At 41.2% G+C, this 24,297-nt stretch overlaps 2 protein-coding genes across 5 annotated transcripts in view; both read left to right on the forward strand.

The window, feature by feature from the left end:
• Nucleotides 1–4,020, forward strand: part of LOC308399952 (kinesin-like protein KIF21A) — a 44,826-nt gene extending 40,806 nt beyond the window's left edge. For 2 of the 4 annotated variants that reach the window (XM_080887396.1, XM_080887397.1), the window contains 3 exons: nt 474–644; nt 755–951; nt 1,066–4,018. In XM_080887396.1, the coding sequence (XP_080743522.1) occupies nt 474–644; nt 755–951; nt 1,066–1,120 (423 nt within the window). In that variant the 3' untranslated portion in view covers nt 1,121–4,018. Of the gene's footprint in view, nt 1–473; nt 645–754; nt 952–1,065 lie in introns of all 4 variants that reach the window. The other 2 variants (XM_080887395.1, XM_080887398.1) reach the window with 2 other exon arrangements.
• Nucleotides 4,021–17,077: 13,057 nt separating this feature from the next.
• LOC308399566 (copine-8) overlaps nt 17,078–24,297 on the forward strand; it is a 107,532-nt gene continuing 100,312 nt past the window's right edge. Inside the window, exon 1 of the mRNA XM_080886906.1 lies at nt 17,078–17,270. Within this exon, the coding sequence (XP_080743032.1) occupies nt 17,173–17,270 (98 nt within the window). The 5' untranslated portion in view covers nt 17,078–17,172. The remainder of the gene's footprint in view (nt 17,271–24,297) is intronic.

The raw sequence follows: 24,297 nt of genomic DNA on the forward strand, positions 1-24,297 counted from the left end.
GCCTCTTTGCTTAGGCTGCTGCCCCCGCGACCCGACCCCGGACAAAGCGGATGAAGATGGATGGATGGATGTTTACAAAAAAATTGAAGTTTGTGTGAGGTTGGAGGATGTGTTTGTGTGTGGGGGGGACCACTGCTCTACAAGATGCACATGGTGTCACCGAACTGGAGCTCTGGGAGAGACGTCCCCACTTTCAGGGATTTAAAACTGCGGGGGGGGGGGACAAAAGTGTTAATCTGTTAGATTAACACTTTTTTCCTGCAGTACTACCAACTGTCCGGAATTGCCCGTTTCAATGGGGTAATATTTTGCTTGCCAGGGTAGTGAGGGTTGCATAACCAACAGCATAACTAAGGGAGGATTGAGGATCACCTGATCCAGCCCTAACTATACTTCCAGGGAGCAATGAACAGAGTCGTCAAACTTTATGATAACCACCATATATATAAAGAACAAATGTGCTTGTTTTTCAGATGTTTGAGGTGACAGAGGGCGCTCAGGGTAGCATCACCTCCTGCCATACGTTTGACCCCGTCCATCAGGACAGCGTGGAGTCTCTCACTGTGCATGGAGACTTTTTCTACAGCAGCTCCAGAGACTATTATATTAAAAAGTGGGACTTGGCCAGTAAGAAACTGTTACAGGTATTGTGCATCAAAGATTTTTCCCAAGATTAAAAAGTTTATATCAGTGACTTAAACTTGTAAATCTGATAAACTCTACACTAACTGTTGGCTGTTATTGCATCTACTAGTCGGTCAATGCCAAGGCAGACTGGGTTAGTGCTCTGGGCGTGGTGCCAGGCTCCCCGGTTCTGCTCAGTGGATGCAGAGGAGGGCTGTTGCGCCTTTGGCACACTGACTCGCTTGCACCCCTCGGTGAGGTCCAAGGACACGACAGTCCAATCAACGGCCTGGCTACTAACAGCAGCCAACTGTTCACTGCCTCTGAGTAAGTCTCCTAACATAGTTGAACACTAGTCAGTAGTGTTGAACTACGATCCTGCCATGTTAAAATTACAAATTTTGATTATTATCATAAACTTTACCTTTGTGTTTTCGACAGTGACCGAACTGTGAAGATTTGGGAAGCCAAAGCATCTCTGGAGGATGGATTTTAATGACTGCTGGATTTAATGACACAGGATTGCTCACTGGCCATCAGTCAGTCAACATGAATTATTTGCAAAGTTTCTATAACATCTTCGACTTGAGAAATTACTGACTGGGAAACCCAGAGAGGGTCCCAAATCAATAGGTATGGCAGGATAGGCCCACAATAACCTTAAAACATCCCTGATGCTTCACTTGGAATAGTTTCAGGGAAATCATTCTTTCCAGCTGAGTAGCATTACTGACATTTTAGGTCAAAACATCATCCGTGAACCTCTCAAGCTCCTATAATCATAGAACTGCTGCAGTGGCCAGCTCATTTCATAGCTGTGACTGTAATAGAGTGAAAAGAAAAGTATGGATTTATTGATCCAGGAGTTTGTGGTGTATTCAACATTCCCTGTCAGTTCAACGCAAGACAACATGGATACTGTCTATGCATATTATTCATTTTTGCCAGAGCTACTAAGAAAAAGGAAAACAGATTAAATTATTTGCTTCATTGCACCAATTTTTCTTCATCAAAACCAAGACTGCTGAAAACGTCTGTGTCCCAAGACAAGACACGGAAATATTTAAACTCCAGCAATAACTGTCTTTTTGTTCACGTGATGGGTGGTTTATTGTGTCTTTCTGGCATTGTTGTGCTGGTCTCTTTATGTATGCATGTGTTCTCAGTTACCAAGGACCAACTGAAGCTGCATATGGTCTTAATATTGAGCTGTTACTGCCAAGCCCATCAGATTAAAGTAGAGGCCTCAAAATAAGGCATACACCATGCTCCTTTAACACGGTTCTTATACAGTTTAAATTTACCCAGGCTTAGTCAGGATTAAGCTTTTAAAAAAATAAGTAAAATAAAGTGACAATGTTGTATCTCTAACAAACTGCAGGTATCATAGCTGAATAGCACTATTCCTACATTACATATTGCCTTAAAAAGCAGAGAGTACTATCTGCTGAAACATTACCTTTGAAAAAGGCTACTTTGTCATTAGACATAACAGCGAAAGACATTTCAAAACCCATAATAATTCAAAGTGTAATGTAATATTTTTAAATAACTATATAAATCTATAATTGTATAAATCTGAACAACATAAAATAAAGTTAACTTTCCTAGCTTAAAAGGCTAGTACCTGCTAGGCTAGTTAGCTTTTAGCTAGTTTAGCTGATACTTTTCACGGTGACCAGAAAACATATCCTGCCCTGTCTTTCTGTAAGACAGCTGAATTATGAAACTACTTAAACATTAAAATATATTTGAAATTTAAAAAACAGACGGAAAAATATGCTAGCTAGCTAGCAGCAAATCTATTATTTATCGCATTTGCCCGCACATTGATTCTGCGTGTGGCAAAACACTTAATAAATGTTAGATTGTGATCATTTTTGAATGTGCATGGTAGCACATTGCAACAGGTTTTTAAGAAAGAACTCCTCTGAGCAGGATAACCATTTAAGAACAGGTAATAATGAAGATTTGTTCACATTTCCAACTCAACAGCTTTTTCTGATTATAGTCGGCCATCAGCTCGGTTTCTCAATCCTCTGGTTGATGCTTTTTTATAAAGCATCTCTTGGTCTTTTACTTTGTACTTCCCGTTATTTTTAGATGTTATGGTAATCCACTGACCGTAATTCTCTGCCCGTCTTCGATAGTTGTACGACACTTGCACAGCTGAAGCACTGCTCTGGCAGCAAGTGCTTTTATGAAACATTCTGATTTACAGTCAGTGATTGTAAATCATTCATCTTGATAGACTCAAGCACCTTGTAATTCCCAAGTCATGTAATACGGTATGAGTTACAGTCTTGTGAAAGCATTTCTTTTTCAAGTGTGTATATGTGCATGTTTTTCCAACCAAATTGTGTGGCAGTTTCTTGTATATTACTGTTTATCTCTGCTGTTTTAGTACTTGTAAACTGCACATGTGCTGCAGTTAAGCATTTGAAAAGAACATTCAGTCTGTTAAATGTGTAAAAATGCTACGACTATTTATTTATTTTTTTCTCTGATTTTTCTGCGGTGTCTTATCCACTGAAAGTTTTTGAACTCTTTCCATCTGATACCTCTGTTATCTTGCTGTTGTAGACGACTGACTCCATATACAGAGGTATTATCAGTGCCTGTAATTAATCCTGAACTGTATGCAGTGACTGAGAAATCACTACCTGATAAATGTTGGCTATCCCTCATTAAAAAGGTTAGGTAAACATTTGCTCCTGAACTACTCTATCACAAGTATCTGTTAAATAAATTTGCTGCTCTTACTGGGATACATGAGGTAGAAGTTGTTAGCAAAGGTAAAGTCAGTGGGACTCAGGTAATTGCACTGAAAAATCTTTTTATTTTGTGAGTTGAATTGACTTTCCTTCTGTCTCACAAGAAAGAGCTTAAATAGAGTACAGAAATCGGTTTTCAGTCCCATTGACTAAATAATCCCCTAGAAACCAGATGAGCTGTAAGTGTTATCCCTCTAATTGTAATATTATATTTTGAAATGTGACTGTAAATTTCTTCTTCTGTAAATACGCCGTTTCATTCCTGCTGATTCTCTTGTGAACAATTTTTAAGTGATTAAGATCGGTTGCAGCGTGGAAATAAATTTTAATATTTAAAAAAGTTTTGTTTGTTTTGTTTTTTTTAAGCTTCATGTCTGTCTTGTTTTTTTTTCTTTAACTCATGTATTAATATGTTGTGACCACATGGTGGTAGTACTGTATAATGACACCTGAGTGATTGAGTAGGTAAACACAGAGACTGTGCTTCATTTGATGTGCATACAAATGAGGCTTTCTTTCTGTATTATTTTAATCATTTCTGTCATGACTAATTACAATTTCAGGCAATACCCACATCCAAACTCCCCAAAAAGAAAACCGCAAATAAATAAATGCACCATTGGATGATGGAATAATTTGGCCTATGGCTCTATGAATAATTATGACTTTAAATATGTGTAGAATCTTAAACACTGTGTGTCCTCAACATGCGATATATACGTTGTGCAGTATCTTCCTCTCTGTACCCATTGAGTCATTATTTGTCTGCCAGCTTATTTCAATTGCCTTTTAATTATAACTCCAGGCAGCAGCACTGCCTGAAGTGTACTGCTAAAGACAAAGCAGGAGGCAAAAAAGATTAAAAAATAATAATGTAAAGAGTGATAGAAGGATCGATCTCCAAAAGTTGATTCTGTTCATCTGGACGTAGCTTTTTTGTAGGAGAAACGTTTCGTCACTCATCCAAGTGATTTCTTCAGTCTCAGCTGACTGCAGGTTTCCCCAATCTTATAAACAGAAGAAGGATCGATATTCAATGTTCAGAGGTAGTGAGAGCAGCAGAGTGTTAACTGGCCTCATGGCAGAGGAACAGTGTCTGACACTTTCTTATATGTACTGTGTTGAACTTTAGTATAAAGTGGAACAGAATTAATACGCCTCATAAGCGCAATCAGATGACATAACACCCACACAATGCCACTTTCAACCTCATTAACTCAGCATAACTTATTTCCTTTCTCTGCTTTTATTTTGACAGGGAATTGATTATGTTTCATTTGAGATTCTCCTATAAAATCGCACTTCACAAACTGATTAGTGGATGATTGATCTCGCTTAACTACATAACATTTGCAACTTGTAATTAATTTAACTTGTATGTCTGTAAGTTGTGAATTTGTGACAAGCCACTGCATGCAGCAGAAGCATGCGTGCAGCTACATAATATTCTGACAGATACTGTAATGTCGGGTATGACACATGCTCCAGCACATTTGGGGTTGAGGTGGCATGGAAAACAGGTCAGCGCTTTTAATGGGGAATTCACACGGAAAGGATTCACGCATCACGCGGCGCTTTATGACTGAGTGTTTGTTTGTAGAAAAATATCACACTTTAAAGGAAGTAAAACATAACCAGACTGCAACGTCCTAGAATGATAACGTGTGTGTCAGCTACCACAGACAAGACAGTATTAGGGGAGACCGGGGATAGTTGTAACATTTTTGACATTTCTGTCTGTAAATTGGAGCTCTTTTAAGGTAGTGGATTCAAAATGTAATGCAAAGTATTTACATGTCTCGGCTATTAAATAGTGCAGCTATTTTCTCTGCAGCACAATTACCCATTGCATGGTATGGCCTCAAACACAAAGAGTGAAATGTTACAATTAACCCCATAGTCTGGGTTAGTTGTAACATATCCTGGGGTGAAATGTAACACAATGAAATAAGGGTACTGACAAAATATTAACATGTAATCTTTGTTTATTCAACACATGAATGCACTTAGAGCCATTTATGTAGCTATGTGTGTGTGTGACAGAATGCAGAAATCTAGCTTTTGAACATATTCCAACCCCCCCAAAAAAGACAAGTTATGGAATTTTCTGCAACTGAATATTTCATTAATTTTGGTTGGTCTTCCTTGAGTTTGGCCTCATTGGCTCAGTGGGCATTGTAACCTACAACTCTTGCACCAATTTGAACATAACAATGAAGCTGAAAAAATGTAGTTGTTCACCAGCATCGCAATTCCATTACTTTTATCATGGCTTACCTTGGTGTGGTTTGCAAAGTGCTTCAGAAAGATGAGGAAATCTGTTTCGTGCACCCATCCTGATTTATTTCCACAACCAATACTTCCTACTGCCCATCTCTGACACAGTGGCCTGCATAATGTATGTGTGGGAACACAAACAGTGGAGGAATTGTGTTGTCAATGGCATTAACCGCATATACAAATGCGACCAGTGAACCTCTCTCTGCTGATGTCGTTGCCCCAACTTGTTTAATATAAGTTAAAGTAATAGTGTGGTAAGTTGTAACATCTGCATTATTGTTACAACTAACCCAGACTGTTGCTGTTACAACTGACCCAGACTCCTATAGCCATGAACTAGCTAACATTACAGCCAACGGCTAAAACATTAGCACTAAAGACCTACACAGAATATATCCCCATAGACATACAAATAACATAATTTAAGTTTGATGAGTTTAACTGCAAAGCAGATAATGCTATTAAACATTGAAATAAAGTAGAAAAACTTACTTTTTGCCATACAAATTACTTTTTTTCGTGTTAAATTGTCTGTGTTTGACAAAATGTGCTGATTTTTCACATGTGATAGCAAAACTGAGTTGGGCATGTACAGGATGAGTCACATCATTTGAAACTTAGCCCTGATTGGAGAAATTGGAAGTGTTACAACTGACCCACGTTACAACTATCCCCGGTCTCCCCTACTGCTGCTGTTTCAAAAGACTAGTTTTTGAAAAACAACGTGACAGTTTTTATACCTGACACCGGCTCTCTGTCCTACCAGCTCCTCTGGAATTTACGGAATTTAATAAGAGCCGAGTTACTGTCGCATAAAGTACAACCCTGATGATCAGGTTTCACCAGAAATCAATTACAATCTGTCGGGCTGAAGGTGTGGACTGGGAATTCCACTTTCAGTTTAATTGCGACGTAATGTATGATGAGTTCAGATAACATATCCTCCTCTAATCTGCTCAGTGAACGCACTGATTGGTGATGTGTGGACCTTAAGCAGGTGCTCTTGTTTCACAGTTAATTCTGTCTGAATAATGGGATTTCTGCAGCTGCATGTGCTCTGTATTTATCCAGGGATTACAATCAATACCGGTTCATTTTTGTCTGTGAAATGGTCCTGGGCGAGGGGGGAGATTTCGCTTTTTCTCTTCGTGGCTTGCCCTCTTCAACACTGGTCAAAAAATTAAATTAAAACAAGCAGTGGGAGACCAGAGGCAGTTCTCTGTTTTTATCTTTGGATGATTTCCTGAAATAAACGTGGGCGTGATTGGTAAGAAGAATGTAGATTAGTATGCGGCGTGGAAAAAAAAACGAACACCTAAAGCACCTAATGTGCTTTTCATTTCTTTTAAAGCCATATGAAAACAAATCTAAAGACTGAATCAGCAGGACAAGATGAGGGGCGAGGAAACCGACCACTTGGTAGTTAAAGACGTTTTTCTCAGCAGCAATGAGGATCTGGAGGACACGGTCAATAACCACCATCAGTTCCATTTTCCACAGAGTGAATCCTCCACCGGCGCCCCTGATTTATGACCAGAACTGATGAGCCACTGCTGCCTCCTCTCCTAATGCGAGCACAGAAATCACCCTATCTCAGTGGATCTCAGTTATGATGCAAAATAGACCGGAAAGAACAACATTTTTAATACGTCTATAAAGTGTTTTAGCATGAAATTAGAGAGCGGTGGCTTAAAAGCTTTGACACCGTGAGCCACTTGGAGAATGGAGAGGTTGGAAACTAGGCGAGTGATCGTGAATAAAAAGAGGGCAACAGTGAGAATTGAGAATGTAAAGTGCTTGTTGACAGAATGGACTTGGACTCTGAATTGAATCATCTACTGTAGATCTCTTTGTATGAGTGCAGATCACTATGAATTATGTAAATGTCAGTGACTATTAAACCCAGAGAATTCTCCAGTCGAACCCTGTACAGCGAAGAGTCAATTAGCACATCATAACCACATAGGATGTTTCACAGGGGCAACATTCCTGAGCTGAAAGAGAAACATAGATGAGCATTATCTCCTATTTACTGTAAAACGTACTCTAATACTTGAGAGCCAAGTTGCTAAGGGGTCATCACTGAAGCTAATACATACATTATGTCAAAAATTGCAGGTGACAGACGAGGTTGACGAGTGAGGGTTTGATCTCACAGTGAAACTGGGGACAGCACATGCTAGCATGACACTAATTAGGTGACAAAATGTGGGGAAAGTAAAAGAAAACTCGAGAATGTGTATAAAAAATACCTTTAAGTTGCTGGGGGTAATTTTATCGCTTAAAGAATGATATTGGTACATCACTACCAAACACTCATTGGTTAGCGACTTGTGATTGACGAGGCTTTATACATCAAAGTACGCCATGAACACCATGGTTAGTATTGCTAACTTCCCCATTCGGGTAAAGAGGCTTTTAACTCACAGGTTTAAGTGTTACTAAACACTAGACTTATAACACTGGAGTTATAGGACCGTCACACTGACTGGCAGGTGTATACAATACAAGTGAGTGCACCTGGCAGTTTGTAACCTAGTCAGCTAAGCTTTATCTTTGCTAATTCAAGTCATGGAACGGGAAAGCTAAACCATACTTAGCTGTACTAAGAGCGTGTCTTACGTCATGTTTGTGAAATTCTAGTAATTCATTTTAGTTACTTTTTACTACTACTACTTTTATATTATTTTGTGCTAATTAGTAAGCATGGGTGTCCATGTGACGGGCTCATGCAGATTGTAGATGCAGCTTGCTAGCTTGCTAGTTTTACCTGATAACCATTGTGCTCTACAGTTTCATCCAAATGTGAACGCTTCTGACTCCACTTTTTAAAAAAAAAAGAAAAAGAAAAAAGAAGAGAGTAAATAAACATGGGCAAAAAAGTGACTTTCACACAATCTCTGTGAAGGTTCTCAGTCATCCAGGTCATTGTAGTCTAAGGAGCTTAGAAAGAAAAGCGTCTGAATTTCTTTAAGTTGCTTGAAGACGTTTCACCTCTCATCCGAGAAACTTCTTCAGTTCTAAGGTCAAATGGTGCAGAGTCCCAGATTTTAGCACTGTGGGAGTGTTCCCCAAGAGGGACATAATTTTGGACAAAGAGAAAAGATGGTTTGAAAGATGAGTGAAAGAAGCCATCTATGTCCACTGTGAACGACCATCTTTGAACAGAGGCGGTGGTTTACGACACCAACTGTCTGCCATCTATAATCCAGTTTTGAGATCCTTCCCAGACACCTTAATGCCCACTCACATCCTGGGCCTTTTGACCTCAGGAAATCACATTATAGGGTGGGGCTAGGTTTCACAGCGGGTTCACCCGAAACCCTGGCTGATTGTGACCTACACCTGTTTTCACACCTTGGCTCATGTGATTAGGTAGTGGATCAATAAGGGGTCCATATCCCTCTTGGGGAAACACTCCCATAGGGCTTAAATCTGGGACTCTCCACCTTTTGACCCTAGAACTGAAGAAGCTTCTCGGATGAGAGGTGAAACGTCTTCAAGCAACTTAAAGAAGTCCAGATGCTTTTCTTCCAAATGTTCTATTTGTTAAAGTTATAAAGATTTAAAACACTATTAAATGCTATTAAAACACTAGCTATTGGGTAGATTTTTTTAGAAATGGAAACGTGGGCTAGTATAAAAAAGAAATATCTTTTCTTCTGTTAATTACAATGATTTCTACTCAAGGGAAAAAGAAAAATACTGAAACACTAATGCTTCTATGAACACCAGTGGTTACTGTACAGTATGTAGGTGGGTGCTTTAATAGAGATGCATTGGTTAGCGTCTTCTTCCTGTGCCTGCGTGGGTTTTCTCAGGATGCTGCAGCTTTCTCCCACAGTCCATGTTGGGTTAATTGGTGATTATAAATTGGCTGCAGGTGTGAGTGGTTGCGTGTGTGCGTCTGTTAGTTTGTGATGGATGGTGAGCACATTGACCCGTCCAGTATGTACCCTACCTCTTGCACACTGTCAGTGGAGCTAGGCTTCAGTAACCCCGTGACCCTCAATGAGACGAGCACGTGGAATGGATAGCCGGTAACACAGTTGTGTGCAATAATTACTATATGTGGGGGATTTATTGGTTACAATTGGCTTCATGTTTTATGCATGCGCAGGGACTCAGCTGTTCAATTATGATTAATGGATATCATCATTCTGACAGCATGGACCGAAAAGTTTTTTGTGTACCCGTGCATGTGTATGTGCTTTTGTCTAACTGAGACAGTGTTGCTTCCTGTGGTGCTCATTCTTGTGGTGATGATGTGATGTTTGCGCCTACATTGAGCTTCTGTCTTTCTTTCTGTGCCACCTGCAAATACTGTATGTTTGTGCCTGTGTATTAATTTTTGCCCTTGCACTTTTGTATGCGTGTCCGTGTGTGTGTGTGTGTGTGTGTGTGTGTGTGCGCGCGCGCGCGCGCGCGTGTGCGAACCCATCCACCGCACTGCCCACACGGACACAGGGCAGGGGTATGATGTTTGCCCAAAGGTGCTGTAATAGTTTTCACCATCATGCTGCACATTCAACTCAGGGCGTGTCAGTGTGTGTGTGTGTGTGTGTGTGTGTGTGTGTGTGTGTGTGTGTGTGTGTGTGTGTGTGTGTAAGACAGCTATATTTAGAGAAGTAGCCAGTAAACACACTGACTAATACCAAGATGCGTCATTTTAAAATCTTCTGACTCCATCATCCCAACACGATGCTTTCACAAACACACACTCGTGTGATATATACCACAAGTAGACACTTTTTTTTTTAAACATGCATTGCACTCGGCCTTGTGACATTCCTTACATTATCTTGTGCCCTTGCTGCCTTGTTTACTAGCACAAACGTGTTTCCTGATAAGCTCTTACAAACTCACACACATATACACGCCTCCAGAGAAACATTCAAAGTACTGTAGAGCTACTTTTGGAATCGCACACTCATCACACAGTGTCCTCATATTGCGACTCTCCTCCTTATCCCTTCACATTCATCACGCTGTCATTCTATTCTCTGCTAGCGGAGGGTCTCCCTTTCAGTTAATTAAATCCGATGCTTATCCTCCTAGCGTGGAGAAAGGGGGAGAGAGAGAGTGAGACGGTTATTAATGTTTCTTCACAAACACTAATAATAATAACACTAACAATCTCCTCACAGGCTACAGAGACTAGAAGAGTGTGTGTCTAGACACACGGACAGACATGAAGGCTGGATTATCCACAGGGAACAAAACAGCCAACGAATCTGTGGGGAATCAAACCACCAGGGACAAAAAAGGGGGGGGGATTGGAGTTTTGGTCCTATCCAGTGATTTGCTATTGCACTTACAGCAAATACTGTAGTTCACTGACTTCGAGCTTGAAGTTGCAGATGCCCTTTAGTCTGTATCTCAGCTAAAAAATAATAATGCAGGCTTGATGCTTGTTTTTCCTGGCATAATAAAACTTTTGTTTGATATAATGCTGAAAGAAATCACATAGCAAATCATAATTAGTATTATTGTCATCTTTGAGCCCATTTCACACAACCATGATAATATAAGAGCATAAAAATGGACCAGGTCAAAAAACAACAATCTTTAAATTTGTCTGAATATTCAGAAATTGGATTTAGAATGTAAAAAAAATATGACAAGAAATAAAAACTAAATAATAAAATGAAAATAATTATCTGGTTTAATTGGATATTAAACATTTGGCACATTTATTCATTGGCATTAGCTATGCTTTTGTATGTTTTTATAACCAAGCTTGTGTCAATATATTGCTATACTGACTTCATTTATGGACTCCGTCATGATAATTTAGTCATTTTACAATAGGTTGCTCATTTTTGTGACAGACAGGGACAAATCCAAGGTTTGGCTGCAGACTGATATCTGGCTATTACAAACAATTTATTTTGAAGCCTGTCAGAGAGCTTGGCACATACTGGTAGAACCAGAGTTAGGTCAAACAACTATTACATTTCTGGGAGAACATTTTTGCATAAACCTTTCTCCATAGTCATTGTCTCCACATATATATATTTTAAGAGCACCACCACCTACTGAAATGATTTTGTGAGTTCTGTCTATACTAAAATTTAACTTAAGCAGCAGCCATTACAGGTTGTTGTTGTTTTTTTTTTTTTTTGAAACGATGATTTATTGATTTTGTCAGAACAACACGAACAGCAACAAGTCAGCACAGCCAAGCACAAAAAAAATAAATAAATAAAATAACAAAGCAAATGCAGGTATATGAGTTACCAGTACACACGCCTGGGACAAAATATGTAAAGCGTTTCACATTCGAAGTCAAGGGAAACAATAAATAAAAAATAAAAAATAAAAAAAAAAAGGGGGGGAAAACACAGACATTAATCAGTGTGTTTAAAAACAAACTGCGAGTCCCCTTTATGTAATAGCACAGTAAGGTCATGAGGTAGGTGATCAAGCAGAGGCTGCCATATGCTACAGAATGCATTACAATTGCCCTTTATGATGGCACTGAGGCGCTCCATCGGCAGCACCCTGAGCAGTTCTCTGTACCACTGTGTAACAGTAGGAGGCCGTCTCTGAATCCATTGAAACAGTACACATCGCCTCGCCAAATGTAAAAGTTTACCTAACAAAAGCATCTGTACAGAAGACAGAGAGAGCCCTTCTATAGATAGACCCAGAACGAACAGCATAGGGTTCAGTGGGATCGTTCGGTGGAAAATAGAGCAAAGCTCTATAGCAATGTTCTTCCAAAATCTAGTAATTAAAGGACATTGCCATATGCAGTGGTAATAGGTCCCTACAGCCGTATTGCACTTCACACAAAGAGCAGAAATCTGAGGGTGAATTTTATTTAGGAACTCCGGCGTACGCTGTAGTCTATGTAAGATTCTGTACTGGCTTTCCTTTAGTCTGTTACAGGGAAACAATTTCATGGCAGATCTGAAAGTTTTGGACCATGCTTCCGCACCAACCTGAGCTTCGAGGTCGGTTTCCCACCGAACCCTGGCCTTATCAGTGGTTATAAAGTTCAAAGACAACAATTTCCCATAACAAAGAGAAATAAATTTCTTTTTTGTAGTCATTTCCTCGTTAACTTTGAGAAGAAAGCTTTCAACAGGGTTCAAAACTGGTTGATTGGCTGGAAATTTAAGGGAGTTCACATAATGCCTTACTTGCAGGAATCCAAAGAAGTGTTTCTGTGGTAAATTATACTTAACTTGAACTTGATTAAAGGCCATAAAACTACCCCTTTCGAACAGATCACAAATAAATCTTATACCTTTGGAATACCAATCATCAAATATATTAATGCCAATACCCGGGGGGAAAGCTTTATTCCTAGTTAGAGGCTGCAGTGCACTAGAGAAACCTCTTCTTCCGACGTGGGCAGTAATATCACGCCAAACCTTTAAAGTGGGCATCAAGACGGAATTAGTTCTGACACCAAGAGGGAGGTCCGCCAGGTCAGTGGATAAGAGACTAAGAGGTGAGAGAGGGTCACAGCACCAGGCATCTACCGATGGTTCGCCCCGGTGAAGGAAGGAATGTAACCACCCTGAGATTATTTGTGCATGGCAAGCCCAGTAGTAATATAAAAAGTTAGGCAGTGCCTGACCCCCCTCATCCGTGGGCAGTTGTAAAATCTGTATCTTTAGTCTAGATTTCTTCCCACGCCATATGAATTTAGAAAGACATCCCTCAATCTCTATGAATGTTTTTCTGTTGATCCTGAGAGGCAACATTTGAATGGGGTATAATATTCTGGGTAGCACATTCATCTTGATTAAACTTATCCTACCCGTCCAAGACAGGGGGAGGTCAAACCACCTATTGAGGTCATTCTTGATTGAGGCCACAATCGGCTTGAAGTTCAACTTGTACAACTCCGCTGTGTCTGCGGACACCCTGATACCTAAATATGTGAAACCCGTGGTCGACCACCTGAAAGGGAAATTAGGAGGAGCGTCCCACCTCCCCCCGTCACCCAGTGGCAAAGCTTCAGATTTATCATAATTTATCTTATACCCTGAGAAGAGGCCAAATTGGTTGATGATATGTGTCAGTGCAGGAATAGAAGTTTCTGGCTTAGTGAGAAAGAGCAACACGTCATCTGCATAAAGGGAAATCCTGTATTCAGTATTCGACAAGGTCACCCCACAGATCTCAGGATCAGTTCTTATAGCCTCTGCCAGTGGCTCCAAAGCAAGTGCAAACAACAGGGGAGAGAGGGGGCATCCTTGCCGCGTTCCCCTACCCAGTGGGAAGACATCCGAGACCGAGCCATTAACCAAGACCCTTGCAGCTGGGGCCCCATACAGCAGTTTGACCCACTTGACAAATTCAGACCCCAAACCAAACCTGTCCAAAACATCAAATAGATACTCCCACTCCACCCGATCAAATGCTTTCTCAGCATCCAAAGAGATCGCAAGAGCCCTATAATTGGTGTTCTGAGAGAACTGCGCAACATTTATGAGTCGGTGGACATTGGAGCGGGAGTATCTATTCTTGACGAATCCCGTCTGGTCAGGCTTTATCAGAACCGGCAGAACCTCCTCCAAACGTCTGGATAAAATTTTGGACAGAATCTTACAATCCACACTAAGTAGACTTATAGGTCTGTAGGATGTACACAGATCCGCGGGTTTATCCTTCTTTAAGATCAGGGATATATGGGCAAGGTTTAGGGTGGGTGGAAGCACGCCCCTCTCAAGAGATTCTGTATACATTCCCAACAAAGGACCCGCCACATGTTTGGCCATTTTTTTTATAAAACTCTGGCCCAAACCCATCAGGGCCCGGAGCCTTCCCACTCTGTAAGGATTTAATTGCATCCAAGACCTCCTGCACCCTGATAGGGCTGCAAAGATCCAGTCGACTTTCCTCTGACAGTATAGGGAGGTTAACAGTGTCAAGAAACAGTTTCCTGGCGTCTACAGTATTTTGACACTCAGGGTAAGACACCTGCCTTATCTTTTAGAGAGGGTATTGCATAAGAGCCCCGTTTCCCTTGGGCAAGTCGGGCGAGCAAGCGTCCAGGTTTGTTGCCTGATTCAAATAATCTATGCTTCGCATAGAATATTGCAGTTTCCGCTTTCTGAGTTAACAGTTGGTCCAGGGCCGTTTGTTGTTGTTTTTATTAATTGAGGACTACATGATGCAAAAGCCACATGATGTACTTAAAATGGCAGTCTTGCCTAGACAAGGAAATGATAAGAGAGAGAAAATAGCAGTGACCAGCTGACAGCCACAAAGGAAAGCAATAAAATAAGAAGATATCAGTTTAATTGCTACCAATGAATGGTATGAAAAAAATGAAGCTTGTGTTTAATAAATACAAACAAATTTTCCATCATGTTGCAATCAAGCTGTGCAGGCCAGTCAAGTTCTTCCACACCAACCCCGCTCATCCATGTCTTTATGGACCTTGCTTTGTGCACTGGTGTTCAGTCCTGGTGGAACAGAAAGGGGGCATCCTCAAACTATTCGAACAAAGTTGGGAGCATGAAATTGTCCAAAATGTCTTGGTATGCTGAAGCATTAAGAGTTCCTTTCACTGGAACTAAGATGCCGATCCCAGCTCCTGAAAAACAACCCCAGACTTCGCGATTTGTCACTGTAGAGAACACATCCCCACTGCTCTAGACTCCAGTTGTGGCATGATTTACACCTCTGCATCTGACGCTTTGCATTGCACTTGGTGATGTAAGGCTTGGATGCAGTTTCTTGGCCATGGGATCCCATTCCATGAATATCTCTGGGGACTATTGATAAGCTAATCTGAAGGCCACATGAAGTTTGGAGGTCTCTGCGGAAAGTTGGTGACCTACGTATACCATTAGGGATTTTATGTGGCCTCCCACTTTGTCACTGAGCTTCTCTCGCTCCCCATTGCTTCCACTTTGTTATAATACTAATAGTTAAATGCAAGGACATTTATTGACTGGACTTGTTGTACAGTCCATGCTGTACAAAGCTGGAATTCACTGAACTTCTGATTGTGACCCATTCTTTCACAAATGTTTGTAGAAGCAGTCTTGATTTTATATATCTGCAGCCATGAAAGTGATTGAAATGTCTGAACTCAGTGATTTAGATGGTTGAATCAGTTCTTTTGGCATTATAGTGTATATAAAAGCAAGGTTGCCCAGTGCTTATGTCATTATAGATGCAATTGGTGCCTGGAGTTCTGGGTCTTCTACAATCATCTAGTTGCAATCAGCAACTCTGCCAGTATTTGTGCCAGAATTTCTGAATGTGTATTTCTTTGAGATTGTAGCTGAATTCTGAATATAAGTACTTAATATGGATTTCTGTTTAATTTGAATTTCGTGACCCTGATATGGATAAGCAGCAGAGGATGGATCGATTGTGAATTTCTGTTTGTGTAGATGGTAACAGATTTGCAACAGCCAACAACAGATTTGTTATTTCTGACAATTTATCACAGTTAATTGCCATATTATCATGAACAGATTGCATGTATTGACACTTTGACCCCCTTCAGTCTGGTAACTGGTAAGCAGACTGGTCTGTCTTGTTATCATTTTACTGCCATCTTAGTGCACCAGAGCTGATTTGAAGATGGCAGCTGACTGCAAGTGGTTGCAGATCTAGTCCCCTTCTTTTTCAGGTGGTGCCAAAGTCTCCAACCACTGTGTGACTGTAGTAAAAGATGCCAACCCCATTTGTAGGTAACAGCCTCACCCGGTATGTGTATATATATTTAAAAAAAGGGGGAAGAAGAAGTTAAGTGATATTTTTATCTTGTGAGAAGAATTCATGTATGGACAAGCCTTTTCACAAGCCTGAGCTAAACGATATTAATGACATGACCTAGGGCTGATGGGTGATGGTAAAGTGGGGATGTTGTTGCCCTAGGCCCCTTAAGAGGTTAATGCGGCCATGGAAGACGTGGCTAGGGGTGTTTCAGCCAAAAGCCTACATTGAACTGAACTGAATTAAACTGAATTCAAGTAGAGTGAATAAGAGTATTGAGACAGGGTCAGGAGAAATGTGTGTGTGTGTGTGTGTGTGTGTGTGTGTGTGTGTGTGTGTGTGTGTGTGTGTGTGTGTGTGTGTGTGTGTGTGTGTGTGTGTGTGCACATACACACACATGCACAGGAAATACTTTTCATGACACATTTATTGTTTTGCGTAATTGGCGATTGTATCATTGTCAGCACTTCCATGGCTGTAAATGTGAGGAAATTCAATGACCTAAACAGAAGTCAGCAGAACTGAACAGGAGTGAGACACAGACAGAAAGACACCGACGGGAAGCGTGTGGCAGAATGAAAATAAAAGAAAAAGAGGGAAGGGCGATAGAAAGAGAGGAATACACACAGAGAGGCGAGAGTAGTGTGACATCACATCTTCCAGCCCCTCTCTCTCTGGCACCTTTGCTCCAGTTCTCGCCGAGGAGGCGCAAACACAGTTTCTCGCTATCCTCCTTCAGCGCTCGTAAAAAGGGGCAGGACCGCAGTAAAAGGGGAAAAGGAGGAAAAACATTGACAGGATGAACAACAGTTTTCTAAGCATGGCGTCGATAGTAGATTTCGACCCGCTCAACCCTTCTGTTCCTGCCACCAAAGTTGAAATCACGGTGTCCTGCAGGTAGGGGAATGTGTGTGTGTGTGTTTTACCTGGTTTTAAGTCTGACAGGGAGACGAGGGAGAAAAAAAAACACCGAGCTGGAAGTCACCTGGGCTTCAACTCCGAGCAAGTTTGCGTTTAGTTTCAGTTCGGCGCATTTTACAGCACCTGCAAGGAAAACGTCGCATCTGCTCTTCAGTTTATGGCGTGAAGAAATTACATTTACTTTGTGTTAGCGAAATCATTCACTTTTGCGTCACTTAGTGTCAAAACTAGTTATGACTGCTAATGAAAAAGGACAACGCAAACACGGGGCTGTTAGAGATTAAGTTAATGAAATATGGCAACCTCGCTGTGGTTAGCAAAGAGTCATTTATGAAGATGTGCTAACTTTGCAGTATTAGCTAAATTTATAGAGCCTATTAAGTGTGACAAGCCACGTACGAAACCAACCTGACTCCGTATATCGACATAACATGGTAATACCAGAGAAAACGGGACAACCGCTCAGAAGCTTGAAGTATAAACGTGTTATTTGATACCAAAGATATATTAGGCAGTAACACCTTAGAAGGTGTTATTGCTTATTATATTGGGATTGTCCTGCTGCCTCGCTGTCTGCCCGGTTGTTTGGTGTTGTTATCGCAGTTTGTGACAGCTGACAGTTGCTGCTGCCCGGTCACCTGTCAAACGAGGACATTATTGTGGCACAGCTAAAGCAGTTTTTGTCATTTCAGTCTGCTCATAAACATTTAGATCCAGACATCTTAGACATTTCACCCAACGGGCTGTGTGCCTCACGGGTCAGACACATGCTCTCCAGAGCCCCAGTGTGAGGCAGGCAGAGACGGCCGTCAAATGAAATAGACACTGTCAGCGATGTCCTCTGTCATGACTTGATAGATCCGTAAATGTTTAGACTAGGACAGCCTGATACAAGCGGTAAAGCTCTGGTGCAGATGAATGTCATCACTGGTGCAGCATCTGTTGGTGTTGGAGGTTCAAGATTTTCCTCTGATAAAATGAGGTTTGTGTAGTTTGCATATATGAAATATGTAAATCCGCAATTATTCAGATGTTTAACGGAAATGTTCTTTGAAAAGGAGAAGTTCTTCCAGAAACTAAAAAAACAGGTTCAACACCGAGGATGAAGCGAAGTGAAGCCACTTTTGAAAATGCTGTTGTGTAACTCTTCATAGTCAGAGCATTGTTGTGGCTTTTCCAAACAAACACAAAAAAGAGGTGTGGCTGTCAGAGTGTCTGTCGCTGTGTTGATCCTGTGATAGACTGGAACACCCTACCCACAGAACGTGTACCTTGGGTCACATTACAATAAGTTGAAATTTTCCGAAGAAGCAGTGTTAAAAGTGTTAACAATCTTAATAATTATTTACAGTAATTTGCTGAGTAATAAAGTTCAAATTTTGTTCAGTTATTGATTTTTATTGGAATTTCAACTTGCTACATTTTACTCAGACTGTGATCAACCAAAGACGGTTGACTAAAATCATACCGGCACAACATCCAGTGTATTGGTGGTGGCCGATTATGAGATTGGCAAAATATCCCAAAAGATGTATGTTGGTTTACTATTTCTGGAAGCTATACCTTGTCGGGAGTTGAGCAGTAAGATTTTTATTATGTTTACTAAAATTTTCGCCCATCTGGTTTAACAAAATACAGCCTCACTGGAGATTTTGACATGGTGTAAATTAATTTTGAGCATATGCATTATGATTGGATGTAGCCACCGTGCGATCACGCTTTTTTTTTTTTCCATCTTGGTGTTTTGAAGTCCGACTAGGCAAGAAAAAATTGGAAATGACTGTGAAACCAGACACTCATTCCCTAATTGTGACTGGCTTACGGTTATAGAGCAAGATGGGTTGCCCCCTGCTGACCATTTTAAAGAATGTAGGTTTACGTACATATTCTTTACATACCTGAAAACTGTGTTTGGAGCTCTGAGTGAAAGTCCAGTAATCCACCATTACATATTCTTTATGTATGGAATGAAGAGATGGTCTCTCACTCAGAAAACCCAGGTTACAATGTAACCACACGTTCTACCCGCTGCTAAAAATAATGGATTATTCTTTGGAGGCTGTTGGTGTAGGGCTACCTCGTTTTCCAATTGTCACACCAATTAGAATTTTGTTGGATCATAGCATACTAACCAAATAAGTTGACCATAGCACCGTGACACTACATCACTATATTTGAGCACTGTTTCCACACAGATTACTTTTTTGTTTTTTTCCAAATTTTTACAAGTTGTTGTGATGCTGCTGGTAGAAGTGCTGCCCAAGTGCCTCAGACACTGTAGCTACTGTATTTCCAGAAGGTTTCATCTCCTTAGTAACAGAGGGATAATGTCATCTACCAGCTGTATATATGAACATGTTTTGTCAGAGTTTGCAAATGTCTGAGTCACCCAGCTCCACAGCCCCAGGGGGCGGGGGGTGTTTTAGTGGCTATCCTCCCACCTCTGACCAAAGGGGGGGCAGGAATGCTACAGTTACATGTTTCTGTGAGCTTAAACCATATACATTGTGTGTTGTTTAATAGTTTTTGTCAGTGGACCCGGTGGGCAGTGTTGAATATTGCCATGGTTACTACTTTTAGGTTCCCCTCTGTGCGTGTAGGGTGGTGTTAGAGTGAGACAGTGGCTTAAGAGAGAACAATGCGAGTGAGTGGTCATGATATCAGATAGTGTGGATTGCAGTGTGTTAAACATGGTTGCAAGTGTTGGGTTTGGTGTTTTTTAATGGCAGTGAGTGCAAAAACTACCAATTAATGATGAATTAATTTGAATTCCTTTAAGTGCAAATTCTTGAAAAGCTTTAGATGCCCATTCTGGTTTTCTGCAGTCATCGTTTTCAGCACTCATGTTTAATTGCTGCTCAAACTAACGCAAACGTCTGGGAGACACTCGTTGAGTCATGAACGACCTGCTGCAATGAGATGACGCAAGAGAGAAGTCAAGAAAAGAAGATGAGACTGGCGCTTGAAGTAGATCTCTTCATATAATTGCTGTATAGTCAGTCTTGACATAACCATTGCAAAAATATTGATACACTCTCTTCACTTGCAATCCTGACTAATTCAGATAATGCTCCCATTCTATGGGGACAGGAAATAAGACCACGGCTCGGAGTCAGCAGTGTGCTGAAGACATTTGGCTGATCGATGGGAGAGCCCGAGGTATCAGCTAGAATCAGTACGCTACCAACTCTGCCTACTGTGTTGCACAAAAGCACACAAGCAGTCTGTCCGCACATACTGTATACTGGTGAATGGCCTCAAGTCCAGATATTCTGTTACAGTTATCGATCTGACCAGCACACACCTGTTTGTTTGTTTTTTAGCACACAAACCCAGACATAAGCTTATGACATTCTAAAAGTCTTTGCTTGTAAAGCTTGTCCCAGCCTTATAATGTCGAGAAATGTGTAGTGAGTCAATAGAGTGCTGTTGAGTACAGACGACTTGCTTTCTATTTAACTGTAGGGTCAGTGTTTTAGTTTGTTTGCACGAGTATATGGGTTGGGAAATGTGCTAAAATGGTCCATCCAGCCATGATGATTACTGGTAATTTAGCAGCACTATACTAGCGATTGCTGATATAATATCCAAAGAGCTATGTGTGAGGAGATGAACTGCATACGCCCACTTGCTAAATATCACCTAGGTGGGATATATTTAGTTTTAAACTGGACAAAAACCAAAGGATATGAATGATGCAATCAGATAACAAATGCAGCGCTTGCAGTCTCTAAATCAACAGCGTTAAAGCACCCTAATAAATTATTAGGATAAATTATTAGGATAACATGATTGTGATTAAAGAAATCAAAAACACAAAGCAGCACACCACTGGTAGACCTAGCATGGTCTCTGGATTAGCAGACGTTCTGGTGAGACTTACACTTTGATGCTACAACAGTACTTAACTTCAACCACACAGTGGCAGGTTTCCAAGCCACTGCATACAAGATGTGTACAAATCACAGCTCTCGCTCAACCATGCGGTCCGACCCAGCAGTGGACTTGAGGACAAAGTGGACAGCAACAAAAATAATGAAATTCCTTCTCACAAAAACAATCATATCAACAACTAGCTGATCACTAATAGCCATATATATTGGTCCAGTAGTCCAACCCAGTATATGATATCCTATTCTTCAGTTTATGCTAAAAAAGGTGTCTTAAAATGCAAACATTGTAACAGTTATCTGCTTCCGTCCTGCTTACTTGTATAGTTATGCAGAGGACAAATGCATCACTTACACTAATCACTGTTGGCAAAACATTGGCAGTGCACCTTCATGATATATATATATATATATGTGTGTATATATACAGTGGGGCAAAAAAGTATTTAGTCAGCCACCAATTGTGCAAGTTCCCCCACTTAAAATGATGACAGAGGTCAGTAATTTGCACCAGAGGTACACTTCAACTGTGAGAGACAGAATGTGAAAAAAAAATCCATGAATTCACATGGTAGGATTTGTAAAGAATTGATTCGTAAATTAGGGTGGAAAATAAGTATTTGGTCACCTCAAACAAGGAAAATCTCTGGCTCTCACAGACCTGTAACGTCTTCTGTAAGAAGCTTTTCTGTCCCCCACTCGTTACCTGTATGAATGGCACCTGTTTGAACTCATCGTCTGTATAAAAGACACCTGTCCACAGCCTCAAACAGTCAGACTCCAAACGCCGCCATGGCCAAGACCAAAGAGCTTTCGAAGGACACCAGGAAAAGTATTGTAGACCTGCACCAGACTGGAAAGAGTGAATCTACAATAGGCAAGCAGCTTGGTGTGAAAAAATCAACTGTGGGAGCAATCATCAGAAAATGGAAGACATACAAGACCACTGATAATCTCCCTCGATCTGGGGCTTCATGCAAGATCTCATCCCGTGGGGTCAAAATTATCATGAGAACGGTGAGCAAAGATCCCAGAACCACACGGGGGGACCTGGTGAATGACCTGCAGAGAGCTGGGACCAAAGTAACAAAGGTCACCATCAGTAACACACTACAACGGCAGGGAATCAAATCCCGCAGTGCCAGACGTGTTCCGCTGCTGAAGCCAGTGCATGTCCAGGCCCGTCTGAAGTTTGCCAGAGAGCACATGGATGATACAGCAGAGGATTGGGAGAATGTCATGTGGTCAGATGAAACCAAAGTAGAACTTTTGGTATAAACTCAACTCGTCGTGTTTGGAGGAAGAAGAATACTGAGTTGCATCCCAAGAACACCATACCTACTGTGAAGCATGGGGGTGGAAACATCATGCTATGGGGCTGTTTTTCTGCCAAGGGGACAGGACGACTGATCCGTGTTAAGGACAGAATGAATGGGGCCATGTATCGTGAGATTTTGAGCCAAAACCTCCTTCCATCAGTGAGAACTTTGAAGATGAAACGAGGCTGGGTCTTCCAACATGACAATGATCCAAAACACACCGCCTGGGCAACAAAGGAGTGGCTCCGTAAGAAGCATTTGAAAGTCCTGGAGTGGCCTAGCCAGTCTCCAGACCTCAACCCCATAGAAAATCTGTGGCGGGAGTTGAAAGTCCGTGTTGCTCGGCGACAGCCCCAAAACATCACTGCTCTCGAGAAGATCTGCATGGAGGAATGGGCCAAAATACCAGCTACTGTGTGTGCAAACCTGGGGCCCGTTCTTCGTACGTCGCTTACTACATCCAAGATCAAATCATCGCGCTAACCGTGAGCTCGCTAATCCGGTTCCCCGAACACACCTGCTGTTGACGATTAGTACAGCTGGACGCAGTAATGTGACATCACTGGGTGTCATAAAAGGGGCTACGCATCGATAGTAGAAACATTGATCGGCAACCCTCTGATTGGTCGGCGAAAATGTCGAAGGAGCGCGCTCGGCTCGGTATTTTTCGGCAGCAGAGCAAGAACTCCTGAGTGAGGGATTTCAGGAGTTTCAGAGTTTAATCAGAACGCAAGGGAACACTGCAAAGGCTGCAAAAGCAAGGAGAGAGGGCTGGCAGAAAGTTGCTGACAAATTAAACTCGTAAGTAATTTAATAATAATAATAATAATATATTGGATTTATATAGCGCTTTTCAAGGCACCCAAAGCGCTTTACAATACCACTATTCATTCACTCTCACATTCACACACTGGTGGAGGCAGCTACGGTTGTAGCCACAGCTGCCCTGGGGCAGACTGACAGAAGCGAGGCTGCCATATTGCGCCATCGGCCCCTCTGGCCAACACCAGTAGGCGGTAGGGTAGATTTATTATATTACACTATATTATCCAATATTATATTACATTATATTATATTGTTATATTATATCCTCTTTCACATTAGAGCCACAACAGGACCCACTAGAACATGGGAACAAGTAAAAGTGAAATATAAGAATATTCTACAGAATGGTAATATTTATCACTTATATTGCTTTTCGTCTCTTGGAAAGAGACCCTGAAATAATCTGTTTGTTTGTTTATAACAGCAACCAAGAAAAGGGCAGAGCAAAAAAAGACAGGTGGTGGTCCTGCACCCCCTCGTCAACAAGTTGGTTAAGTAAATAATATCCTCACGGGAAAATCGATATCTCTCAATGAGCACACTGTCGCGCTGAGCTAAAGGATCCTGTCTGTCCCGCAATATACGCTGAATTCTGAGGACTCTCCTTATCAATCTTGCACCTTCCGCAATGGGTTGCTCGCGTAAACGGACAGGACATGGCTGCGACAGGCTTCCCAAATCCACCTTCGCTTTTATAGCCGTGGTCTCTCATCTTGATTACACGAAGTAATTTACAATTACTACTCTGAAATATGAATTACATCTGTAATAATCACATACATGTAATAGAATGTTAATAGTACATTTCCCTTTTTTAGGAAATGACCTGTATGTATCTGTGTGACATCAATAAAAGGATCAAGTGCTGCATTATCTTCAGTTACATTGATGTTATTTATTTATCGCTGTTGCTTTCGTATAAATGAAGCGGACATACCTGCGTGGCCGCGATCTAATCCTGTTTACATA

Source organism: Rhamphochromis sp. 'chilingali' (genome assembly GCF_963969265.1).
Source record: "Rhamphochromis sp. 'chilingali' genome assembly, chromosome: 7".
Classification (NCBI taxonomy): domain Eukaryota; kingdom Metazoa; phylum Chordata; class Actinopteri; order Cichliformes; family Cichlidae; genus Rhamphochromis; species Rhamphochromis sp. 'chilingali'.